At 41.8% G+C, this 25,989-nt stretch overlaps 1 protein-coding gene across 3 annotated transcripts; it reads right to left on the bottom strand.

The window, feature by feature from the left end:
- Positions 1-707: 707 nt before the first annotated feature.
- Positions 708-25,509, bottom strand: LOC311081786 (uncharacterized protein). Of its 3 annotated transcripts, XM_084112429.1 has the most exons (4): positions 25,461-25,509; positions 20,896-20,942; positions 18,382-18,527; positions 708-2,302 (listed from the first exon to the last, which is right to left on the bottom strand). In XM_084112429.1, the coding sequence occupies exons 3-4, from the start codon at positions 18,464-18,466 to the stop codon at positions 921-923; spliced, it is 1,467 nt and encodes a 488-aa protein (XP_083968555.1). In that variant the 5' UTR covers positions 18,467-18,527; positions 20,896-20,942; positions 25,461-25,509; the 3' UTR covers positions 708-920. The 3 variants fall into 3 exon arrangements, with proteins under 3 accessions (XP_083968555.1, XP_083968554.1, XP_083968556.1); XM_084112428.1 differs by lacking the exon at positions 20,896-20,942 and having other exon boundaries at positions 25,461-25,508; XM_084112430.1 differs by lacking the exons at positions 20,896-20,942; positions 25,461-25,509 and adding an exon at positions 20,736-20,815.
- Positions 25,510-25,989: the final 480 nt, after the last annotated feature.

The following is a 25,989-nucleotide window of genomic DNA, read 5'->3' as shown; positions in this document are numbered from 1 at the left end:
TTACCATATTTAGAAATGGTAAAGTACTCAAAGTGTTCAAAATCTCACTTCTGTTCCTAGCAGTCAAGTCTAGCTCCTGCAAAAGATAGTTTCAAGGATGTGCAGCTGTGTCCACAGACACAAAAACAAGTTGTTGTAACTTCTTATCAGAGCCTGCCAGTAAATTTCCACATAAGACTCCATACAGAGACACAAATCGTATATAGTACAAAACAGAAATAAATGCTAAGAAATACGTTTTCCACTATACCTGCCTATACAGTAGAAAGGCAAAAAAATTTAAATAATTGCTACCTGACTAGAGAAAACATACCAAATAGGTATGAAAACTTCAATACCTATAATGCAATGAGCATGTTGTCGCCCAAGGCAACTCCCACCAGTCTGCTATGGATGCGGTTAACAGTCAAATAGCAAATGCTTAGTCATGATTGTGTTAACACTTTTTTGTTCCCGGGTGCAAGAATTCAAAGAGTAAATGTATAGTGTAAGTGAGTGACTTTAGGTTCCCAGTGAAGCATCCAGCGCGTTGTAGACATAGAACAGTTATTTAAGGGTAGGTTTATCACTGAAAATTGTATTGTGCTGTCAATAACCTTCTGTTGATTCGACTGTCCATAGGTGGGGGATAAAAGAATGTGGAAGTATAATCTATAGTTTTCACAAAAGCCCAGACTTTTGTTGACAAATAAACGTGAATTTCTCGGTAATACGGCGAATGGGTAAAACATTTTTATTTACAAGTACTACCAATATTGTAACAATACAAAGCGGGTTGAAAACTGGCAAAGTTACACTTAGCGGCTTTTCATCAGTGACTGTTCATTTGATACACAAGTTTTAGTTCTGCAGTGAAACTTTCCACACAGTCAACTCACCTTTATTTACAGTATATAGCACTTTATACAATACAGATGGTTTCAAAGCAGCTTTACATTGATAACAGGAGAATTATGCAGGTATAACACTTCTCTACAGTGTGAATTCTCATGTGTTTTAAGGTTTCCTTTTTGATTGAAACTCTTTCCACACTTTTGGCAGGTGAAAGAGCTCTCTCCTGTGTGAATACCCAAGTGCCTGTTAAGGGTTCCTTTTTGAGTGAAACTCTTTCCACACTGATGGCAGGTGTAAGAGCTCTCTCCAGTGTGAATTCCCATGTGGATTTTAAGGTTACATTTTTGAGAGAAGCTCTTTCCACACAGTTGGCAGGTGAAAGGCTTCTCTCCAGTGTGATTTCTCATGTGGGAATCAAGGGATTTTTTATATGTGAAACTCTTTCCACACTGAGGGCATGTGTAAAGCTTCTCTCCAGTGTGAAGTCTCATGTGGAGTTTGAGGTTTCCTTTTTGAGTGAAGCTCTTTCCACACTGTTGGCAGGTGAAAGAGCTTTCTCCGGTGTGTATTCCCATGTGTATTTTAAGGTTTCCTTTTTGAGTGAAACTCTTTCCACACTGTTGGCAGGTGTAAGAGCTCGCTCCAGTGTGAAGTCTCATGTGGATTTTAAGGTTTCCTTTTTGAGTGAAGCTCTTTCCACATTGTTGGCAAGTGAAAGAGCTCTCTCCAGTGTGAACTCTCATGTGCCTGTTAAGGGTTCCTTTTTGAGTGAAGCTTTTTCCACACTGTTGGCAGGTGTAAGAGCTCTCGCCAGTGTGGATTTCCATGTGGATTTTAAGGTTTCCTTTTTGAGTGAAGCTCTTTCCACACAGTTGGCAGGTGAAAGGGTTCTCTCCAGTGTGATTTCTCATGTGGGCATCAAGTGATTTTTTATATGTGAAACTCTTTCCGCACTGAGTGCATGTGTAAGGCTTCTCTCCAGTGTGAAGTCTCATGTGGATTTTAAGGTTTCCTTTTTCAGGGAAACTCTTTCCACACTGATGACATACAAAACAGTTCTCTCTCGAGTGAATCTTCATGTGGTTTTTAAAGTGTACTTTACGCGTGAATCTCTTTCCACACTGATCACATCTGAATGGCTTTTCTCCACTATGACTGTTCATGTGATACTTAAGGTTTAGTGCTGCCGTGAAACTCTTTCCACACAGTCTGCAGGTATAAGGCTTCTCTCCACTGTGAATTCTCATGTGTTTCTTAAGGTTTCCTTTTTGTGCGAAACTCTTTCCACACTGAAAGCAGGTGAAATAACTTCCAGTTACTGTCTTCAGAGCTGTTTTTTGCGAGAAAGTCTTGTCAGTCTGTGAGCAACTAAATGATTGTTCTCGAGGTAAAGCATGATGTTTCTGGTACGGATCCTTCTCTTCGATTTCATTCAGGTCTTCACGCTCCTCTTTCAGTGGCATCAGGTCTAAGCGAAAAAGAGACAAATAAAAGTTCACCTCCATTTAATGGCACAAAGCAACAAACATTTAGACACGCAAGGCATAAAAACCAACAAAAAAGCATCAAAACCAAAAACATGCATATTAGATCCCATAACTGCTAAGAAACTGAAAGAATACTTTCTCTGCTCCTCGTCAATATTTTCAAATATTTGCTTTGTTTAGGACTTGTCCAAAAACTTTAAAACTGGCAGTTATCAAACCCTTTAAAAAACTGTTAAATTTTGATGGCCTCTTTTTACACATTCTGTTGACTATAGGTAAAGATACACCTACAGGTTTACTAACCCTGAGTATTAATACGGTTACAATAACTTACATGTACAATAACTGACATGTACTTACAAAGTTACTTATAGTCAGTAAAATGTTTGAGGGACCATCAAAATAAAGGGTTAGAAAAGCAGATATTAAGCAGACAGTCTACTTATACATAGGTGCAACGTTACATACAGACAACAGAATGTTCAAAGGGGATCATCAAAATAAAGAGAAACACACACACACACTCGTCTGAACTGATTAATTAAAGACCAATCTCATATCTAACATTCATGTCAACAATATTAGAAAAATTGACGTGCCCCCAGCTTGATTTTTTTGTGATTTTAATATGCAAATTACACATTTCTGAGCGCTTTATTATACAGAAATTTGCTGTTGGTGTATTAGCCTAAAACAACACGCTCGCCAGATTGTTTATCTAAATAGCCCTATGTTGTTAGAAATTACTGTTTACCAGGTATGCGGCACATCCCATGCAACAAGAGATTAACACCAGGGCTACAGACTAACTTTTCCACTGGTTGCACTGGTGCTACCAACTTTCTCTGTTGGTCGCACCAGCATATGATTTGGTCGCACCTTTTTTTTTTGCTACATGCCATGGGATTAATCAATGCATGCTGATGAATAGTGGTCTTAATCTGCATACCCTAGTTTTGCACTGATGTAAAAAGACTGACAGTGACACAATAAGACCTCATGTTAGCAAAATGTTTTAATCTTTTAACTCAAAAAAAAAAAAAGAACTATTAAAAAAACATGTATGTTCTTTAATGTTTGATTATAATTTTACTGTCTTCACATAGGGATGGGAATTGATAAGATTTTATCAATAATAATGCCACTGACGATTCTGATTATCGATCCGATTCTTTAACGATTCTCTTATCGATTCTTGATAGCACTGTGTGGAAAAACTTAGTCATATGCTTTTCAAAAAAAACAAGTGGTTCTCTTACGAGAGGTCTCTCGTACTGCGTAAGTATCTTACGCTAGGGGAAAATCCCTTTTCCGCGAGATATTGAAGCCAAAAAATTATCCTTAATTTTGTATTATTGTAAAACGCGTTGCGGCAGCATACAGACATAGGCAAAACGGCTGGTGTGCCTATTGGCTGTTCTGCGGCAACTGCAGCAGCCTATCGAGTGAGGCCTAGCGTGACGTCAGACCCAATGAGGGTGCTTCGCGACCCACTGCGTCACGTCCCGCCGAAACGGGCGTGGCTTAGGCCTATAAATCCAGCTCGCAGGCAGCTGATATCTGATTTTTCATCTCTTCAGCGAAGCACACGCATCGCTGGATCCGGAGAGAAGCCGCGCCGTCTGAGAAAGCCTTGCAGCGGGACGAGTTGCCACTGAAGTCGCTGGCCGCACCGCCTTCAATCGCCTTCCTGCTGCGCTATCCGGCGCCTATATCCTTTACTCTCTGCTGTGTGTGTGTGTTCGCCGCAGCGACACACACTGTCTAAAAGAGCTTGCGTCTTTTTAAAGATGCCTTCCTGCGGCTCGTGCAGAGCCACACTCAGCGACGGGGACCTCCATGTGATCTGCGTTTCCTGCCTGGGTGAGGATCATGCAGCTCTCGCGCTCGCTGACGGCGGCTGCCCTCATTGTGAGCTACTGCCTATGGCGACTCTGAGGACTCGCCTGGCATTTTTCGCTGAGACTGCACCTCCGCCCGCTGTGGTGCCGCGCCATACAAAGCGCCGTGCTCAGCGGGTCCCGGAACCTTCCGTCAAAGATTTCGCGGAAAGTTTCGCCGAGGTTCAGAAAGCGTCACAGGCTATGAAGCACTTCCTGCCGAAGCGCTCCAGTTCTGCAGCAGGCCGTGCAAAACCGTCTGCTCAGAGCTCACAGCCTCAGCCTCCGCCCACCGCCGCCACTTCACAGCGCCGACAGGCCCGAAGCGCGAGACCGCGCTCTCGCTCAACTGGCCGCCGCCCCGCCCCGCGTGGGCCGCGGCCCAGGATTGTGGTAAAGCCCGAGGCCCCGAAGTCGTCCTAGCACGCCTAGGGAAACGACGGTGTTCAGGTCCCGCCGCGGCCGGACTTCCACCAAAACTCATCGCTCGTTCAGTTCCAAGAAATGTGACTCTTCCAGTGTATTTCGCAGTCAACAAGCCGGTTCCATTGCCCGCTTGCCTGCACACAAATGCCGTTTTCACGGCTACCCAGATAAATCCCACAAAGAGTGTATTTTCTGGTGTCCCGGCCACGGCCGATGGTGTTATGAGTGTAGACAAAATGCCCACTGCCCAGTGCTCATTCCTACACACAAGCACAGCCCGTCACACAGGGCTCACGCACATAAAATCGACCCAGTTCGATTGCGCATTAAACATAGCAGATGTGCCCACTGCCCAGTGCCCACAATCACTACGTTCTGCATGTCTCGAGGTTTCTGTAAAAACGAAACCAATGTGCATTCGCTCTGCTCAGGCGGACAATGCTCTCGATGTGGTAAATGTGCCCGCTATTTCACGCCCACATCCACACATAGACATGACAAGTCCTACGGGACTCGCCCAGCCCTCCCCCTCTCGGTTAACCACCGCAGAGGAGTCGAGCGCGGGCAATCTGCCCGCTGTTATCAGCGTACCCTCTGCCTCAAATGTCATAAGCGAGACGCTTACGTTACAGCACACCGAAGCCCCTCTGTCGCTGAGCGACCAGAGCGCGCTCCGCATTCAACCCCTAGCCACTCGTGCAGATGCATGGGCAAGGCTACCCGGGGTTTCGAAGTAGGTGCTAGGCATTATAGAAAGAGGCTATTCGCTACAGTTTCGCCGACGCCCTAGTCCCTATGCGACGCGCGTCGAGACCACGGTAAAAACAGAAGTAGCACACCTACTCCGAGCCAAAATTTTGAAACTGTTGAGCAAAGGGGCCATAGAGCCGTTATCTCAAGCTCAGAGCGAAGGAGGGCTATACAGCAGATATTTCCTGGTGCCGAAAAAAGACGGGGGTCTCAGACCCATACTAGATCTAAGTGAACTGAACAGAGTGCTTGCAAAGCGACAGTTCAGAATGCTCACGACCAGAAAAATCCTCGCGCAGATTCGCAGAGGAGATTGGTTTGTGTCAATAGATCTGAAAGATGCGCATTTTCAAATACAGATAGCGTCACGTCACAGGCGATATTTGAGATTCGCCTTCAAGGGCCAGGCATATCAGTACACAGTCCTGCCGTTCGGCTTGTCCCTAGCACCCCGCACATTTACGATGTGCATGGACGCAGCGCTCGCACCCCTCAGACTACGGGGCTTGCGAGTATTGAACTATTTGGACGATTGGCTGATTCTAGCTCAATCTCACTCGGTGCTCATAGAGCACAGGACCATTTTACTCGATCCCCTCGAGAATCTGGGTCTCAGAGTCAATTGGGCAAAGAGTTCTCTGTCCCCCAGACAGATAATATCCTTTCTGGGCACAGAACTGGACTCGCTGTCTATGATAGCGCGACTGTCGCCACAGCGCGCACTAGACATTCAGCGCGCAGCGAGCTCTTTCCGTTGCAGCGCATCTGTCCCGCTCAAGAAATTTCAGAGGATGCTAGGTCTCATGGCCTCAGCATCATCAGTTCTTCAGCTGGGCTTGCTCCGCATGCGCCCACTGCAGTTCTGGCTGAAAGCGCGAGTACCGCGCCGAGCGGTCTGCTTCGAGCGGTCTGCCGGTCTGCTTCGTCTCAAGGTCAATCAGAAATGCATCGCAGCTCTGAAACCTTGGAAAGCAAACGACTGGTACCAATCAGGTGTAAGCCTGGGGACTTCCTCGAGTGTGAAGGTAGTGTCTACAGACGCATCCACCTCGGGATGGGGAGCGCTGCTCGAGGGCAGACCGTTCTTCGGCCAATGGTCAGAACGGGAGAAGCTTCTACACATAAACTGCTTCGAAATGTTGGCAGTAGACAACGCGCTGACGCGTTTTTACGAGGACACCACGTCCTGGTCCGCTCGGACATGTCAGTGGTGTCCCACATAAATCGCCAGGGCGGCCTCAGGTCCCGAAACCTGCACAGGCTGACAGAACGCCTCCTGGTGTGGGCTCAGCGCAACCTGCTCTCGCTGAGAGCAGCGCATGTGCCAGGGCTCCTAAACGTAGGACCGGACAGACTGTCCAGGAACAATGTTCCGACAGGCGAGTGGTCTCTACACCCACAGCTGCTGTGGAAGAAATTCGGAAAAAGCGGAAGTAGACCTGTTCGCATCTCAAGAAAACACTCACTGTCTGGAATTTTTCTCCAAGAGCAGGGACGCGTTGGCTCATGTATGGCCCCGCCGCCCGCTCTATGCCTTTCCTCCCGTCTCTCTCCTGCCTCAGGTGATAGAACAGATCAGGGAAGAAGGATGCTCAGTGCTACTCGTGGCGCCGTTCTGGAAAAAGCAACTCTGGTTCCCAGTTCTGATGCAGCTAGCGAGCACTGCCCCATGGCCAGTGCCAGTGAGGAGGGACCTCCTCTCTCAGGCCAAGGGCTCGATTTGGCATCCGTGCCCAGAGCTGTGGTCCCTTCATGTTTGGGCCATCAACGGGTACCCGCTGACCTCCCAAGCGGAGTGTTAAACACGATCACGCAGGCTAGATCTCCGTCTACGCAACGTCTCTATTCCTCAAAATGGTCAGTGTTCTCCAGCTGGTGCACAGCTCGTGGCGTGTCGCCCCCAGACTGTGGGGTGACGGAGGTTCTCTCCTTCCTACAAGAGCTGCTGGACAAGGGCAGGACCCCTTCCACGCTCAAACTTTATGTGGCGGCCATAGCAGCGTTCTCAAAAACAAAGCTTGGTCAGTCAATAGGAAGGAACGATTTAGTCATCCGCTTCCTTAGAGGAGCTAGGAGACTGAATCCTCCCAGACCTCCCTCAGTCCCTGTATGGGACCTTTCTACGGTGCTGGAAGCCATGAAAGGTGACCCATTCAAGCCTTTACAGACGATTGATCTTAAAGGAGAACTCGGCAACTCTAGCGAACTCTACTGACTTCTTCGCTGATTTTCCCTTTTGTTGTCGCACGTTTTCCCCACGAGCTCCCCCTACAGCTGTGGGGGGGCGTATATGTCACAACACGGTCGTAAAAAACTCACTTGCGGCGGCCTCCTCCCCCTCTCTACCGCTGCTCATGTGCGTTTGTTTTGATTGGAGCAAGCCAGACATCGTGTGGAGCTATGTCTACCGAGGTGGGTAATCTGGTAATACATCATACATGCGTGTGTGTTTATGTCGAATTGCCGTAAAGCAATTCGTGTTTCGCGCTCGTTCTCATTCTCGCTTCTCACGAGACTTCCAATTTCCATCTTGCCGGGACGGTAGTCCCCAAGTTGCAAGGTTGGTTTTCCGCCTGGGAACGCTGGGGGGAGCGGGGAAAGTCACCAATATCACCAGAACAGGTTGTTTAACCATCCAAATGATTTCTAGACAGTTTTATTAAGTTAAAAAAGTTACCAAGTTCTCCTTTAAACACCTGTCTTTCAAGACAGTGTTTCTTCTGGCTCTCGCTTCAGTGAAGCGCATAGGGGACTTACACGCGCTCTCAGTAAGCGCGACGTGCATGGAGTTTGGGCCTATTGACTCAAGAGTTATACTCAAACCTAAGCACGGTTATGTTCCAAAATCCCTCAACACACCGTTTAGGGCGCAGGTCATTTCCGTCAGCCCTACCGGTCTCTGACGAGGAAGGAGCTTCCTTTGTCCAGTCAGGGCATTAAGAGCCTATGTGTCTCGCTCATCTGTCTTCAGACAGACGGAGCAGCTCTTTGTTTCGTTCAGCGGACGTTCCAAGGGACTAGCCGCGTCGAAACAGAGCCTATCCAGATGGATAGTTGACTCCATTGCGCTGGCGTACACTTCCAAGGGTATGCAGTGCCCGTTGGGTGTCAGAGCGCACTCCACGAGAAGCATGGCTTCATCGTGGGCCTGGTCAAGTGGGATTGCCTTGCAAGATATATGTATGGCGGCAGGCTGGGCCTCCCCGTCTACATTTATAAGGTTTTATAACCTAGAGGTTCCAGCCTCCAGGCTGTTGTCGGTCTAAATCAGGGATAGACAACTCTGGTCCTGGAGGGCCACTGTCCTGCAGAGTTTAACTCCAACCCTAATTAAACACACCTGAACAAGACAATCAGTGTTTTCAGGATTACTAAATAGATACAGGCAGGTGAGTTTTTATCAGGGCTGAAGCTAAACTCTGCAGGACAGTGGCCCTCCAGGACCGGAGTTGTCTATCCCTGGTCTAAATATTCCAGTACTGTCTGTTCTGATGCTATCGGTTCAGAATACTGTGTCTGCTGAGCGCTGCTCGATGAGCACTGCTCGCTGATCGACCGCAAAATGCTTATGGGCAAATGTATAAGACCCGTGATTTTCCATCAGTTCAGGCCGTACTCCGCCCTGTCTGTATGATGTAATTTGCGTCTGAGGGACGCTGCTATATGTGGAAGAGCGCGGCTCCGCCCTTCCCTCTTCCCGGACTCCCTGTGAGTTCCACTGGTGATTATGCACTATATGAACCCCAGGCTTTCGCCCTTGGGTCTTTGGTGCCAGATCCCAGCACGCACAGCGTTTTACATTGGGTCCCCTAGCGTAAGATACTTGCAGTACGAGAGACCTCTCGTAAGAGAACGTACTCGGTTACTAACGTAACCTCGGTTCTCTCTAGAAGAGGGAACGAGTACTGCGTATCTTGCCGTGCATGCACACGCTCTGGTTAGCTTCGGCGATGAAAAACCAGATATCAGCTGCCTGCGAGCTGGATTTATAGGCCTAAGCCACGCCCGTTTCGGAGGGACGTGACGCAGTGGGCGCGAAGCACCCTCATTGGGTCTGACGTCACGCTAGGCCTCGCTCGATAGGCTGCTGCAGTTGCCACAGAACAGCCAATAGGCACACGAGCCGTCTTGCCTATGTCTGTATGCTGCCGCAACGCGTTTTACAATAATACAAAATTAAGGATAATTTTTTGGCTTCAATATCTCGCGGAAAAGGGATTTTCGCCTAGCGTAAGATACTCGCAGTACTCATTCCCTCTTCTAGAGAGAACCGAGGTTACGTTAGTAACCGAGTACGTTTTATTTATTTTAAAGCTTAAGCTTGAGTAAGCAAACTGAACTTTTTATGTCATTTATGTAATAAATAGAACCTTATTGTAAAGTGTCACTGATTAGTTATACACCGATTCAGACGTCTCCTGAGTTCACTGTTGGAAAGATCAGTTGTTTTAACCATTCATTAAAATGAATCGGTTCAAAGGAGTCATTAGTTCGCGAATTGGACGTGTCGTGCGCGTTGTGTGATTATCCCAGCAGTTAGGACATGGACATCCAAGATTTCTGTCAACACAGAAAACATTTCATCACTGGATAGTTTTTTTTTTTCATTTAATTAAAGTGTTGTTTTATGTCAGCTGAATGTCCGGAACGCTTTTCAGAGAAGATAAGGCAACTTATTTAGCACAATTCACACCAGCGGTAATTCAGGAAAAAAAAAAATGAATGCGAATGCTCCACATGAAACTTTTGGTCTTCCGACCTTTTACCACCGTGTTGATTTATTTTGATTAATATGTGCGAGGGAGAGAGAGCAAGACAGCGCTTAGTTTGGAGACGGTGAAGTCTTGTTTACACAGAGAGTGCGCGCGCGCGACCGGCTCTCTCTCTCTCTGCTCGTTCTTTCAGTTAAACATGCGCCCTGTCACAAACACAGCCGTTCATCTACATTACTCACCGATCAAATAAGACTTTGGCGGGACAAAAATTCACTTTGGCGGGCGCAAAAACAAGTTCAATGCAGGAAAATTCATGCGTGAGTTTCCATTAGACTCGCACAGTAGCCAGGCGTCTCATCCAATGGCGAGCTCAGTTGACGCTGTGTGCTTCAAGATTCTGACGCAAGTGCTAAGATTCCAATTGGCCAAGAGAAAAAGTGCTAAGATTCCGATTGGCCCAGAGAAATGTAAATTATAAGAATTATCCAATAATGTTTCGCAATTCTAGCCTGCATGGCATGTTACTGTGAGTAACATGCGTAACATTACATGTTACATGCGAATCAGCCGATAATGGCATATAAAGAAATGATTAGCCCGATAAGGAAAAATTATGCTGATATGCCTTGCCAATACAAAGAGTCTTGATTATGCGTAGGCGTCAACTCGCATGTTTTTGTAAAGAGTGTCAGAGTTCTGGAGTTCCAAGTTCCATGTTTTGCACATATGCTGCATCTGGCAGTGCATGAAGGTGGATCCGCCAGAGAAGAAGACCTGAAAAGGATTACTGCTGGACATGTATGAAGAAATTTTGGAGGAAAATGTCTTGTTGAATGAGCAAATCATCACCAAGACCTCATCACAGGATCATTATTATTCTTTGTTTTCAGCAAATAAGATTAAAAAAATAAAATAAATAAGAACGGAACGGAACGGAAAAAGAAAGTAATGAATTTTGAATGTCAGCGGATACCTAGCTGAAACCACATTTTAGCCTAATAATAACATTACAAATAATTTTCTCAAAGTTTACCACTTCATTTGTACTGTGCTGAGTTTTTCCAACTATATCACACTATGATTGCAGTGGAACCTTAAAATGGTGTTATAAAGGAAACCTGGAGTAAGCATTTTCTTACCTATCATTTGTTTAAAATATCTGTTTGTGTGTGTATGCGTGTAAGCACACTTAACCCTTTCACACGTAAGTTTAAAATATTCTGGCTGACCCCCTAGCGTGAGTTTTTCAAAGCGACCATTATTTAGAATGTGTCACTTTATGGTTTCCATGGTGACGCGTCATTGCTTGTCACGTGACACCGCAGCAACAACAGAGCTGAATGAATGATGATCTGCTTTTATGTCATTTTTCCTTTTTTTATTCAAAATATTCACAAATTTGTTAGATATGGCATGAAATATCTGATATTCCGATTGTCAAATATATGCAAGTGGAAGTGTTTTGTTGTTTAAACACCTTTATAACGATCGCGTTAGTTGAGCTGTATGCGCGATGGGCGCCGCCATCTTAGTTTGTGCTGCAGACGCAGTTCAGAGAATCGGATCTGTTGGATTTACAACACGTGAATTCATCCACTTCTCTCGAAATACATAAAAGTAAGTGGCAGGTGAACTGGGAGAAGAATAGAGTAAACTTTAAAGTTACTTACACAATGTCTTCCGGTTTGAAAGGGCACGCTGGCGCGTTTGGCTGCCGCTCCTCTCTCCCGTTTATTTTAATTTTATTTAATTTATTCTTAGTAGTTTATTTGGCTATGAGCCAGTGAAGCCAGTGAAGACTATCTGTCTTTGTTATTCTACCGTGATGCGGAATCACGCTTCGCATGCTGGACTACTGCTTCTATCTCTGAGTGCTGTTTACTGGAATTTACTCTTCTGTCGCCTGGCCCAGGACGTACACTGCTTACACCGCTGTGAGGCTGCTGTTGGTGTGGACCCTCCCCGAATGGCTCTCAGGTACACTGCTCGCCAGTTGTTGAACCTGAACGGACATTTAGATACGGCGAATGACATACGTGCTCTCTGCAGTCATGTTGGAATATTGCGACCTAAGCGTTACTTACATCGCTCTTCAAGGCATAGTTTTTTATGCTCAACATCTAAACCTGTCGCTTATCCGACATTTCTGCGCAAACCCCATAGACTGCTGTTTAGACCTACTGGGGTTAATTTTAATAACTTAAAAGCACTCAGGCGTGTGGAGGTTGCATCGGAGTCATCTACTCCCCCGCGTCTGCTGAAATCAGCACTGTTTAACGCGCGCTCTGTCAACAACAAAGCCGTTATTTTATCTGATATTATTTTAGAGCAAAAGTTGGACCTTATCTGTTTAACTGAAACATGGCACAAAGAATCTGACTGTCTTCTTTTTAATGAACTGACTCCTGCTGGCTATGGATTATTTGATCTGCCCCGTTCTTCTGGTAGAGGTGGGGGTATCATTGTGCTGCATAGTCAACAGTTCAACATGTGTCCCGTGGCTGTTCCCAAATCTGACTCATTTGAATGTCTTGTTCTGAGTGTTTCTGCGCCCTTCTCTACTGCAGTGGCTACAGTCTACAGGCCTCCTAAGACAATTAAAGACTTTCTGTCTGAATTATCAGATATGTTGTCTTTTCTCTGCCTCAGATTTGAAAGAATTCTTCTCCTGGGGGATTTCAACATCCATATGGATATAAAAGACAATGCAATAACAAAAGACTTTTTGTCCATATTAGAGTGCTTTGAATTAGACCAACTTGTGGACTGTCCTACGCATGACAAAGGCCACACTTTAGACCTTGTGATTACCAATGGTTCATTTGTGTCTCAGTTGTCAACCTCTGATCTGGGTCTGTCTGATCACCGGGCTGTCTTCTTTAACATGGAATTACCTGTCATGAACACTTCCACTTCCCGCATCATTAATTATCGCAATTGGAGATTGATTGAGCCCACTGACTTTTCAGATTTAATTGACACTTTTTTAAGTTGTGATTCTCTATCTGATGATCTGGATGATAACGTTTCTGTGCTGAATTCTGTGCTGCTGTCTGGCCTGGACACACTGGCTCCCTTGAAATCACGATCTGTTTCTTTTGCACGCTCCGCTCCTTGGTACAATGATGATCTGCGTGCTATGAAGGCTTTGTGTCGCAAGTTGGAGCGTAGATGGCGCATATCAGGTTTAACTGTTCATCACCAGGCCTGGAAAGACAGCTTACTTGAGTATAAGGCTGAAATTGTGTCAGCTAGATCTGATTATTTTTCTCAGATAATTGTCAGCAATCAGAGAAACCCTAAACTACTGTTTCACTCAATCAACAAGCTGCTTAAAAATCCCAGCCTCTCTAATGTTCCTGCTTCAACTCACCTTTGTAATATGTTTTTGGAGTTTTTTAGCACCAAAATTGATAATATACGTAACCACATTGTTACTACTCATACTATTGCTGCTGCCTCCTTAAATATTTCTGCATTTTCTGGTATCTCTCTCTCTAATTTTGCAATTCATGACTCCCAGTCTCTATGTAATATGGTTTCAAAACTGAAAGCCTCAACTTCCAGAGTTGATCCCATACCATCTTGTCTTTTTAAATCATGTTTTGATTCCCTCTCTCCTGTTGTTTTGAGAATTATCAATAACTCTCTGTGCACCGGTATTGTACCAGCAGCACTTAAAATTGCTGCTGTCACCCCTGTACCCAAAACTAACAACATGAACTTTGATAATCTGAATAATTTTCGTCCCATCTCTAATCTTCCATTCCTTGCCAAAATTTTAGAACAAACAGTGGCTTCTCAACTGCTTTCTCATCTTTCATCTAATGATCTTTTTGAGCCACTTCAGTCTGGATTCCATAAACTCCACAGCACTGAAACTGCACTAGTTAGAGTCACAAATGACTTGTTAATGGCTTCTGATTCTGGCCGCTTATCTATACTGATTCTTCTTGATCTTAGTGCCGCTTTTGACACTATAGATCACTCCATTTTAATCACTCGCTTAGAGACTATCTTTGGAGTTTCTGATTCTGCATTAAAGTGGTTTAAGTCCTACCTCTCTGATCGCAAGCAGTTTGTTGTGATGGGTGATTGCAAGTCTGAGGTCGGTATGGTGCACTCTGGTGTTCCCCAGGGATCAGTTTTGGGCCCTTTACTTTTTAGCATTTACATTTTTCCATTTGGCCAACTTTTAAGAACACTTGGTCTTAACTTTCACTTTTATGCCGATGACACTCAGATATATATACATTCAAAACCTGATGTCAATATGCCTGTGTCTTTCCTTTCTCAATGTTTTACTGAGATTAAGAAATGGATGTCTGAAAATTTTCTCTGTCTAAACAGTGACAAGACTGAAGTGATGCTTATTGGTTCACCTCATCAGTTGCGTAAAGCAGAGTCCATAACCTTAAGTGTGGATGGCTCTGCTTTGCAATTCAAAACTAACCTAAAAAATCTGGGGGTGATATTTGATGCCAATTTAACATTTGACCATCAAGTTCGTAACACAGTCAAAACATCATTTTTTCATCTCAGAAACATTGCCAAATTGCGTCCCATGTTGACTTTCTCTGTAGCTGAAAAATTAATCAACACCTTTGTTTTCTCACGTATTGATTACTGTAATGCTTTGCTGGCTGGAGTATCTAGAGCTACCCTAAGTAAATTACAGTTGGTACAAAATTCAGCTGCTAGAATTCTTACAAGGACCAGTGCAAGGGAGCACATCACACCTGTCCTGGAAAAATTGCACTGGCTTCCTGTTAGTTTTCGTATCGATTTTAAAATTCTCATGCTCACTTATAAGGCCTTGAATAATCTGGCCCCTCAGTATTTGTGTGAGCTTCTAACCCCCTACACTCCTACACGTGCTCTACGCTCCTCTGAAGCTGGTCTCCTAACTGTCCAAACAACACGGCTAAAAACTATGGGTGATCGGGCTTTTTCTTCTTTGGCTCCTAAATTGTGGAATTCCCTGCCCTCTGAGATTAGGAATGCAGAATCCCTTAGTGTTTTTAAATCATCCCTTAAAACTTACTTTTTTAGGGTAGCGTTTGTGTGATTCATGTCATTATTATGCTTGCTTTTTTATTGATTTTTTTTTTTTTTTTTTTTTTTTTTTTTTTTTGGTTTTCTGTTTGCACTGTTATGTGTACCTTTTAAAAGGTATATGTACCTTTTAATTTCATATTTTTATGTAAAGCGCTTTGAGATGCTACTTTTAAAGGCGCTATATAAAATAAAGTTTATTATTATTATTATAATGTGTATCTGATATGAATAAAACTAATTATAATGGAAAGGATTATTATTGCCTCTTCCTTTGACATCAGTGTGTATTTTACAAACTCTAAATGTATTGTTTTTTTAGTACTTATATGTCTGAAACCTAGCCTAGAAATCTAGACGCACCCTAGCGGCAGCAAAATGTATTTTGCAGCCAGGGCAGTCTAGCAACTCTCCATTGACTTTCGAGCTGCAAAAACCTAAATTGGGTCAGGCCAATCACGTCATGTATAGAGTAGGCGGGGCGGGCTTAACGACTCTGGTTGGTTGAAGCGCTGGACTATTGCGTGCAGAGGGAATTTGAAAGACAGCCGTTTATCCCGCCCCTTGGATTGAGCCGTGTCTATGGCGAGTTGCCAGACCTAACATCTTGATGTAGGTCTGGCTTGCCAGGCTATCTGAAACCTAAAATAAACATAATGTGGCTGAAAACACTGAAAAGTTGTGATATATGACAGCTCTGAGCACGCCTGTCTCTGGCTCAGCGCCAGCCAACGCGCGAAAGCACATTTGAATTTAGCAGTTGATCATGTGATGCACTGACCGTTCTAATCACACCGGTGTGATCGTACGTTCCAGGGACCAGCCTAGACTGATCACACCGGTGTGATCGTACGTGCGAAAGGGTTAATGGAGTTAACAGAAAATATTCCTTGATTTAGTGGAGATTACTGGTGGAAAACAAAACCTGTGAGCCAATGAAAGTGAGCCAACGAGCTGCTCTGCTGCCATCTAATGGTTATAATGGTAATTTTGTCACTCTACTCAGTAATAATAATAAAGTTACTCACTGCTCTTGACTGAATAACTTCTGTAACTTTAATTGCAAGGATTAATCTGCATTTAACTTTTACAATCCTTGATTATTAAAGTCATCACATTACTGCAGCTGCTGTTACAAGCTCCGGTTGCTATAGAAGCAGTCAGTGATAGGAGATGCACACTTAGGACTGCACAGGTGCATTGGCTGGTCCAGCCTGAAAAATACACTTTTTTTAAACTTACATTGAGGAAAATAAGTATTTGAACACCCTGCTATTTTGCAAGTTCTCCCACTTCGAAATCATGGAGGGGTCTGAAATTGTCATTGTAGGTGCATGTCTACTGTGAGAGACATAATCTAAAAAAAAAATCCAGAAATCACAATATATGATTTTTTTAACTATTTATTTGTATGATACAGCTGCAAATAAGTATTTGAACACCTGTCTATCAGCTAGAATTCTGACCCTCAAAGACCTGTTAGTCTGCCTTTAAAATGTCCACCTCCACTCCATTTATTATCCTAAATTAGATGCACCTGTTTGAGGTCGTTAGCTGCATAAAGACACCTGTCCACCCCATACAATCAGTAAGAATCCAACTACTAACATGGCCAAGACCAAAGAGCTGTCCAAAGACACTAGAGACAAAATTGTACACCTCCACAAGGCTGGAAAGGGCTACGGGGAAATTGCCAAGCAGCTTGGTGAAAAAAGGTCCACTGTTGGAGCAATCATTAGAAAATGGAAGAAGCTAAACATGACTGTCAATCTCCCTCGGACTGGGGCTCCATGCAAGATCTCACCTCGTGGGGTCTCAATGATCCTAAGAAAGGTGAGAAATCAGCCCAGAACTACACGGGAGAAGGTTACTGTTGGTAATACACTAAGACGTCATGGTTTGAAATCATGCATGGCACGGAAGGTTCCCCTGCTTAAACCAGCACATGTCAAGGCCCGTCTTAAGTTTGCCAATGACCATTTGGATGATCCAGAGGAGTCATGGGAGAAAGTCATGTGGTCAGATGAAACCAAAATAGAACTTTTTGGTCATAATTCCACTAAACGTGTTTGGAGGAAGAAGAATGATGAGTACCATCCCAAGAACACCATCCCTACTGTGAAGCATGGGGGTGGTAGCATCATGCTTTGGGGGTGTTTTTCTGCACATGGGACAGGGCGACTGCACTGTATTAAGGAGAGGATGACCGGGGCCATGTATTGCGAGATTTTGGGGAACAACCTCCTTCCCTCAGTTAGAGCATTGAAGATGGGTCGAGGCTGGGTCTTCCAACATGACAATGACCCGAAGCACACAGCCAGGATAACCAAGGAGTGGCTCTGTAAGAAGCATATCAAGGTTCTGGCGTGGCCTAGCCAGTCTCCAGACCTAAACCCAATAGAGAATCTTTGGAGGGAGCTCAAACTCTGTGTTTCTCAGCGACAGCCCAGAAACCTGACTGATCTAGAGAAGATCTGTGTGGAGGAGTGGGCCAAAATCCCTTCTGCAGTGTGTGCAAACCTGGTGAAAAACTACAGGAAACGTTTGACCTCTGTAATTGCAAACAAAGGCTACTGTACCAAATATTAACATTGATTTTCTCAGATGTTCAAATACTTATTTGCAGCTGTATCATACAAATAAATAGTTTAAAAAAATCATACATTGTGATTTCTGGATTTTTTTTTTAGATTATGTCTCTCACAGTGGACATGCACCTACGATGACAATTTCAGACCCCTCCATGATTTCTAAGTGGGAGAACTTGCAAAATAGCAGGGTGTTCAAATACTTATTTTCCTCACTGTAAAAGCATAAGGAACATTTATGGGACAGTTCATGTCAAATTTTGTTGCTGATTTGAAATGTGTTATTTAATTGTGAATTTTGGCGAGCAGTTTGAGATCTCAGGAATCCCCTATTCAAGTAAATAGGACTTAGTCTTGGATGCCCGATATAGGCGAAGGTGTGGCAAATATGGCTGCCGAGTGAACAGAATTTCCTTGACTTTGGTATTGTATTATTTTTTAGGCTACATTCAGATTATTTTTCTTAATTTAATGTGTAACATGACATAATAACGGATGCCCAGCTTTGAGCGACCCTCTCCATGTTTAATAAATCCGCACAAAATTACGACACATAAATGACTTTTGTCCAAACGTATTCATTTCTGTAGAGCTGGAAAATGACAGAGGAAAATTTAATGAGTTCTGCCTTGAGAATGAAACCAACCTGTTTGTTCCTCAGTATCTTCTTGTTTCACTCTGAATGTTTCTTCGATCTTCACATCTTCACTCTCTTCTTTAATAAATGCCATCTTTATAATAGTGTAGCGTGGATCTCAGCTGCTTCACCAGGGTTTTTTCTGTGTGTTTGTCCTGTTTAAGATGAGAATAATTAACAGAAAGAACTAAATCTCTGGGTATGTCTCTTTCAGCTCCTTAGTTCAGTAGTCAGTGTACTGGTAAGAGAGACAGTCAGAGGGAATGGCTTTAAATGGCCTGATAAACCAAAACAAAATCAAAACTAGCATTAGAAATTAATAAATAAAAAGCTATACAGACACTTTACATTTTGTTGTATTTGTATTTAATGATTTGTATTTAATTAGATTTCATAACATTTGCAACTGGTTAATAAAAGTTACCATTGTTTGTGTTCTTGTTTCATAATCAACTACATTTACCAAAATGCGTCATCAGCATGTGATGAATTGGCACTTCAAATCACTGAATCATTTTGCAAAGCCTTATTTAGTTCATTTGATGTGGAGTTTCAAAAAGCTCAGTTTCATCACTAATTGACAGGCTTGTGGACTCGAGTCACATGACTTGAGCCGCTCTTCCTCTGCCGAGCCAAGCCGATCTCATTGCTCAATCGTTCCATTCTGTGCCAATCCGGTATAGATATGGTTTAATTTTCTAGAAGCTCAAGTGGAAATATAACTGGAACCATTCCCAACTGTTCTCAGAACTGTTTGGCCCGACGATGGAAAAGCAGTTTGGACTTGACTTGGAGTCCCAAATTTGACGACTTGCGATTCGACTTAGACTTTCAAAACTAAGACTTAGCACTTGACTTGGACTTGAGCCCTGTGATCTGGAAAGACTTTGGCTCTGTTTACACCTAGTATTAAGCAGGCATGTGATTGGCTAAGGACAAAAAAAGCAGGAAAATATACGGAAGAGGCGCGCGCGCTGTTTGAATACTGAATGGAGAATGACAGCCGCAGAGGAGGGAAAACGAGTTTCCGTATACTTTATTGATGTAAATAGACTTCTGTCCCTCACATTAAAGGGTTAGTTCACCCAAAAATGAAAATTCTGTCATTAATTACTCACCCTCATGTTGTTCCAACCGCGTAAGACCTTCGTTCATCTTCGGAACATAAATTAAGATATTTTTGATGAAATCTGAGTGCTGCATCACTTGTCCATAGGCTGCTAGGTGACCGAAACTTGCTGGCCCAGAAAAGTTATTAAAGAGATCATTAATATAGTCCAAGTGACTACAGTGGCTTAATCTTAAGTATATCAAGCGACGAGAATACTTTTTGTGCGCACAAACAAACAAAAATAACGACTTTATTCCACTATTCATTTCCTTCTCTCTGGGCCTCGTAGTGTTTTTGCGCAGCGCGTCTGTGTTACACGTCATCACGCATCACACACATGACCAGCGTCGGCCAATAGTGAGCCTACGTGGTGACGTGTAACACAGACGCGCAGCGCAAAAACACTACGTGAACCAACTAGAGGCCCAGAGAGAAGGAAATGAATAGTGGAATAAAGTCGTTATTTTTGCGCACAAAAAGTATTTTCGTCGCTTTATATACTTAAGATTGAGCCACTGTAGTCACTTGGACTATATTAACGATCTGTTTAATAACTTTTCTGGGCCAGCAAGTTTCGGTCACCTAGCAGCCTTTGGAGAAGTGATCAGCTCTCAGATTTCATCAAAAATATCTTAATTTGTGTTCCGAAGATGAACGAAGGTCTTACGCGGTTGGAACAACATGAGGGTGAGTAATTACTGACAGAATTTTCATTTTTGGGTGAACTAACCCTTTAAGCTATGAAATAGGCTTCAGATGAATTTGTCACCCAAACTGACGTGAAAAAAACGCCCGGTGTGGCCCTGTTGCACGGGGACGGCGATTGTGGTTCCGTCCCGGGTTACCATGGTGACGGCTGTGAGATTTTTTTTTTTACAGATCTGCATGATTCACGTAGGTCACATTTTCAGGTCGGAAAATCGGAATTCCGGATTAATCCGGAAAAATCACATCCCTGATTAAGATGCATTTTTGTCGATCGGATCACATGTAGACAACACTAAAAACAGGTGTAAACGGGGTCTAAAACTTTTTGAGCTTGTCCACTTCCAGAGGTAGACAAAAACACATTAGACTGTATTGCTTTCGTAGTGTAAACGCTCATGTGGTTGAATGTGTTCGAACAGCGACAAAATACCGCCTACTCTCCATCTATTGACCTAACGTGTAAACATTATGGGAAGCGCTAGCCAGACAGATTTAAACTTTGTCAGCTGAAGACCCAAGTTTGGTTTGAAGATGAAAAACGTACCAAGCACAATGTTCTTTTACCATTTCTGATTTCTAACAGAGCAGACACGAAAGCTGATGCTCTCTGTGTGTTTTACCATCGTCTCTGGTCGCGTTCATACAGTGTGTGGATCGGATTTCATCCATTGGATAGAAAGATCTGAAAAAGCCCATTCATTTACCCAGCTATGGTCTGACCCTCCCTTCGAAGAAATCAGGACAGAAGTGACTGAAAGGGGACAAAAGAGATGAATTAAAACACCACAGGCCTATACCATGAAGGTATGATTTAAAGATATGGATTTTTGGGGGCTGATACAGATATTAGGGAGTAAAAAAAGCCTGATATCGATATATCGGCCGATATTATTTATGTTTATTACATGGCTTGGTTGAATTCTAATGTAGAATGCGGTCTTATTTCGTGATAACAGACCACTGCTAAGTATAACACACCGTTGCCATGAAAAACAGAGCGTTGCTATGGACGCAGGATTCTAACCGTAGAGACGGAATGGACTATTTTCTTTAGCGGAAGCAATACAATCGTTTTTAAATCAATAAACTCTTTTTTAAATCAATATTTTGTGTCAAATTATTGATTTATCTGGTAGGTAGCCATGTAATAAGTGGGATAATGTAGAGCGAGGCAGTTGTTATAGCGAATACAACCCCTTCAGGCTGATTCAAGACCCTTCCGCGAGCCTGTCGGGGTTGTATTCACTATAACAACCGCCTCGCTCTACATTATCCCTTACGTATATTATAGTACAGAACCAGTCAAAAGTTTTGACACACTATCCCATTCGTGTGTACAAACGTTTGACTGGTACTGTATATAGAATACAGTATATCCAAAACAGAAAATATATATTTTTTTGCAATGATCACTCAAATGTGGTGATCAAACACTTGTGTGACAAAGACATGTAATGGAGACAGGGTGAATGATAGAATAAGAATGATACATTTGAGCTGTAACCAAACTAGTTTGCATTGCATGTTCTATTCTATAACACTTTATATAGGGCCATTTTGCATAATGAGTAGTTTCACGTTTAGTACATTTGGCTGACTTATTTAAAATGGTATTTAAGTAAAAGTACTGTACATGTGTAATTAAACATGTTTTCATTATGGTATTATTACTTTTACTTTAGTAAAAGAACCGAGTACTTCCTCCACTGGAAGAGACTAGAGGAATTAAGACTAATAATAGAAGATAACAAGGTCAGTTGCCAGTTACACTTTTGATATATTTTATATAAGTTATTTTTTATATAACTTGACTAAATAAAAAGACGAAGTCATTAGTGAAGATTATAAATGTTTGAAATATTGCTTGATGTTGTAATGTAGCGTTATAGGCAGAATGGGCCTAACACTGTTTCTACACTGGACACGGCCGTTGTTGCAACATCACAGATTATAATGGGTTCCACTGTCTTTTGACGCATCACGCCACTCGCGTCAGCTGTCTTGTTCAGGCAGCAGCAGACAAGCATCGTCTTAACAGTAAGTTGCTAGCGGTGGAGTGGAAGCTAATGTGTGCGCATCTTACACCATGTCTGAAGAGACCTCCTTTTACTGAAGTGAAAGGAGTGGCTGGTGTCACTACAGTAACCTGGGTTGTCATTAGTAAACAATGGAGCGTAGTTACACAATTTACAAGCATTTTATCCATGTTATATGTTCTGTAAAAAAAAAAAGTTCATATCGGCGGCACATCTGCATCATATACGACAATACCAATATGCAACAGGCTCATATAGGACGATAAAATTATTCAGTTAAGTTTGCATCAACCCTGGGTTTTAGGGTCCATTAAAGTGGCTCGGCTTTTAGCAGTGTTCATCGCCACAGTAACTTGCACTCCACGGCTTAACTGTACCAGGGCAGGTTATGTCCCGAGTAAGTGATCTCAAACTGAAGTTGGACCAATCAGTTGAAAGCAAAGTGAAACATCTCTGACGCAGTAAAGTCACTCCCTCTGTTAGTCTTGCTCCAAATTAAAGGTCACTACAAAGTAATTTTTTTTTTTTAAATACTAAAAATTGTCTTGCTTTTAGCAATGATTCTTTTTTCATTATTTTATATGACTTATATAATTATTATACCCCTAATCCATTACTCGTGAGCAATTTTAGGTTAACAATTATTATTAAGCATTTAGTTTAGATGAACATAATTACAGATAATATGTCATATATTTTAAATCTGTAGATAAAGTTTTAAAAATGACTATGTATATAGGTATACAGAGACTTGGATATGTAACAGTGGCAAGAAAAAGTATGTGAACCCCTAGGAACGAACTGGTTTTCTGCAGTTATTTGCCATAACATGTGATCTTATCCTCATCTAAGTCTCAACAATAGACAAACACAATGTGCTTCAGCTGATAACACAAACAATTCTAATTTCTTGTGTCCGTATTGAACACACCCATTAAACATTCACAGTGCTGGAGGAAAAAGTAAGTGAATCCATAAACGAATTACTTCAACTAAAGCTAATTGGAGTCAGTAGCTTGCACACCTGGAGTCCAGTTAATGAAGTGAGTTTGAAGGTGTGGTTTAAAGCTACTTTGATTGATTTCTGTTTGTAAGAAGCATCAACTTATAAACTTGTTTAACCCTCTGGGGTCTAAGGTGTTTTTGGGGTCCTTGAGATGTTTTGACATGCCCTGACATTTGTGCTTTTTTCAGTTGCTTATAAACATATTAATCACAAAGGTGTCATTACACTCTATGCAGCACAAACAGGGCTACCATAATATGTGAACAACATGAACATGTTTGTATTTTTGAGAGAATAATGTTTATGCATGGTTATTAAAAAAAAACTAAAAATTAAAGTTTCTGAAATAAAAATAAGGCCACAAAACACATACTAAATATGTGTCCACAAGACTTTTGACTAATGTATTTAAACAGTCTTTTTGCGGTTTACAGACACTAAATCGCGATTAGAACAAAGCCCTAGAGAATAAAGAACTTACTATTCACAATCCTCAGCTGGATCCGTTGCTACTCAAAGTGAAACTGAAACCAGGATTATTAAATTTTTCCAGGATTATATTACTATTACATTATTATTATTCCTCACAGCGTCGCAAGATGACGTAAGGTACATGAATCTGACTAAACTTGAGTTTTATCGAGCTGATGTGGGCATTGACAGGTTTGCATAGATCGCCTCAGATCATTTGCGTTTGAATAGCACGCGCTCTCCGTTGGCGTGTTCACATTAGCAGATAATGAGTTGCCATGAGAACGACTGACATCTCTCTCTTTTCATACAGATTATATAAACAGAGAATATTTGTTTTCGTTTTGAATTAGATAATTTAAAAGCAGACAATTAAATGTTTATAAAGATATACTGCTTATGCCTGTGAGACTAGTATTCGCTGAGTTTTAAGTTTAGAGCCGTGCTCCAGAAAAAAAGTTCACAGAGACAGAGAGGCAGAAAGCACACCCTTTTTAAAAAATTTTTTATAAAAGCAATGTTTTGTTTTGTTTATTTTTTCATATTTCTAAAATCTGTATGACCATAAGTGACAAGAGTATTTTAAGTCTATTTTTCTGCTGTGTGAAAAAAAATCCAGCAAAACACGCCGGCGCGTTTGTCGACCCCAGAGGGTTAAAAAACAAAATACATTTATTATATATATTGAGAATCTTAATATATTTTGACACCTGAAAAGCCACAGACAGAGGACAGTTGAAACTGACATGGTTCAGTATTGAATGTACATTGGCTAGCTAGCTACCTTACTGTGGACAATGGACATCAACTACAGTTTTGGCTTGAATTATTTTGCCTGCCTCATTGCTTAAACCAGCTAAATTATATTATATTGTGTGTGTATTGATCTCAATGACAGCATTCAAATTAAGTTTGGATAATTTATCATCAATGTTGAAATAACATTATAACATATATAATATCGGTCTACATGAAAAACACTTATTCATCCTATCCCAATCTTATAAATCCATTTACTGATGGTTTCTTATTTTTATAGAGCATTTGTATTATAATTATTGTTATACATTTACTTCATTTCATCTATCTCTTTTCCCAATTTAACGCATTGCATTATCAATTTTATAGGCTACTTAAAGTATAGGCTATATAATATATACTATAACATATATAATGTTTTTCAAATAGCCTACTTTAATATATATATTAAATACTAAGATACATTTGATTAATATTGTTAATTTCAAATTGTAAAGAAATAAAAAATGTTGATTCTCAAAAGATTTCCAGGTGCAGTTCACTCAGCCGATAAAATTCATGTAGCATTTTCATCGGTCAGTCGTGGAAATCTATTCTGATTGGTTGATAACTTTTGACAAAGTTTAATTCAGAAGCTTTCAAGTGCAAGAGCACGTAGAGATTCGTGAGTGCACAAAACACAGTTTGAGCGCGAACGCACAATATCTGAGCGAGAGGAGAGGCAGTTCATAAGAGAGCACTGCATCTGTTCAGTTTTGTGAGTCCGCGCTCGAGTATTACATTATTGTGCTCTCGACATTACGGGGATTCATAGGGAGCAAAATTAGAAGCACCTTTTCTGCTACTCATGTGTGGATGCGAATTACTCACAAAAATAACGTTCATTAACGTAAGATAAAGCAATACAATATTACATTAAATAATAATTCACTAATTTTACATCGTTAGAAAGAGCTGTAAATGTGACTTATCGATGTAAATTCTTAAAAACACCAACCTTTCTTCAGCCGAATCACAACAGACGCAGGGTCTCGGCGAGTCGGCGCAGCCTTGTGACGTCACATCACCAGACCAAAATAAAAGTCCTTCATCTTTAAAGTTTTATGGCAGTTGGCAAACCAGCTTATTGTGTATATTCCGCTACCTACTTAGATGGAGTGTGGAGCATTGACGTTTAATAATATATATATATATATATATATATATATATATATATATATATATATATATATATATATATATATATATATATTTCTTTCTTTTTTTTTCTTTTTTTTTACAGTCTATGATATATATACATATATATATATATATATATATATATATATATATATATGACTATTGTGATTATTGTGGACTACTGATCCAAAATACAGCAAAAACAGTATATTGTGAAATATTTTTACAAGTTATAATAATTGTTTTCTATTTGGATATATTTTTAAAATGCAATTTATTCCTGTGATATAAATCATTACATTAATTCATTAATCATTAAATCATAATCATCACATGATCCTTCATAA

Source organism: Abramis brama (assembly GCF_963993115.1).
Source record: "Abramis brama genome assembly, chromosome: 4".
NCBI lineage: Eukaryota > Metazoa > Chordata > Actinopteri > Cypriniformes > Leuciscidae > Abramis > Abramis brama.
The sequence above is the reverse complement of the archived record's forward strand: the minus strand, read 5'-3'. Positions and strand labels throughout refer to the sequence as shown.

Excerpts from the sequence above, each read along its gene's own strand:
- LOC311081786 (XM_084112429.1), bottom strand. The coding sequence starts at position 18,466 with ATGGCATTTATTAAAGAAGAGAGTGAAGATGTGAAGATCGAAGAAACA. Across the intron at positions 2,303-18,381 it reads AGATACTGAGGAACAAACAG|ACCTGATGCCACTGAAAGAG; the intron begins GTTGGTTTCATT and ends TTTTTCGCTTAG.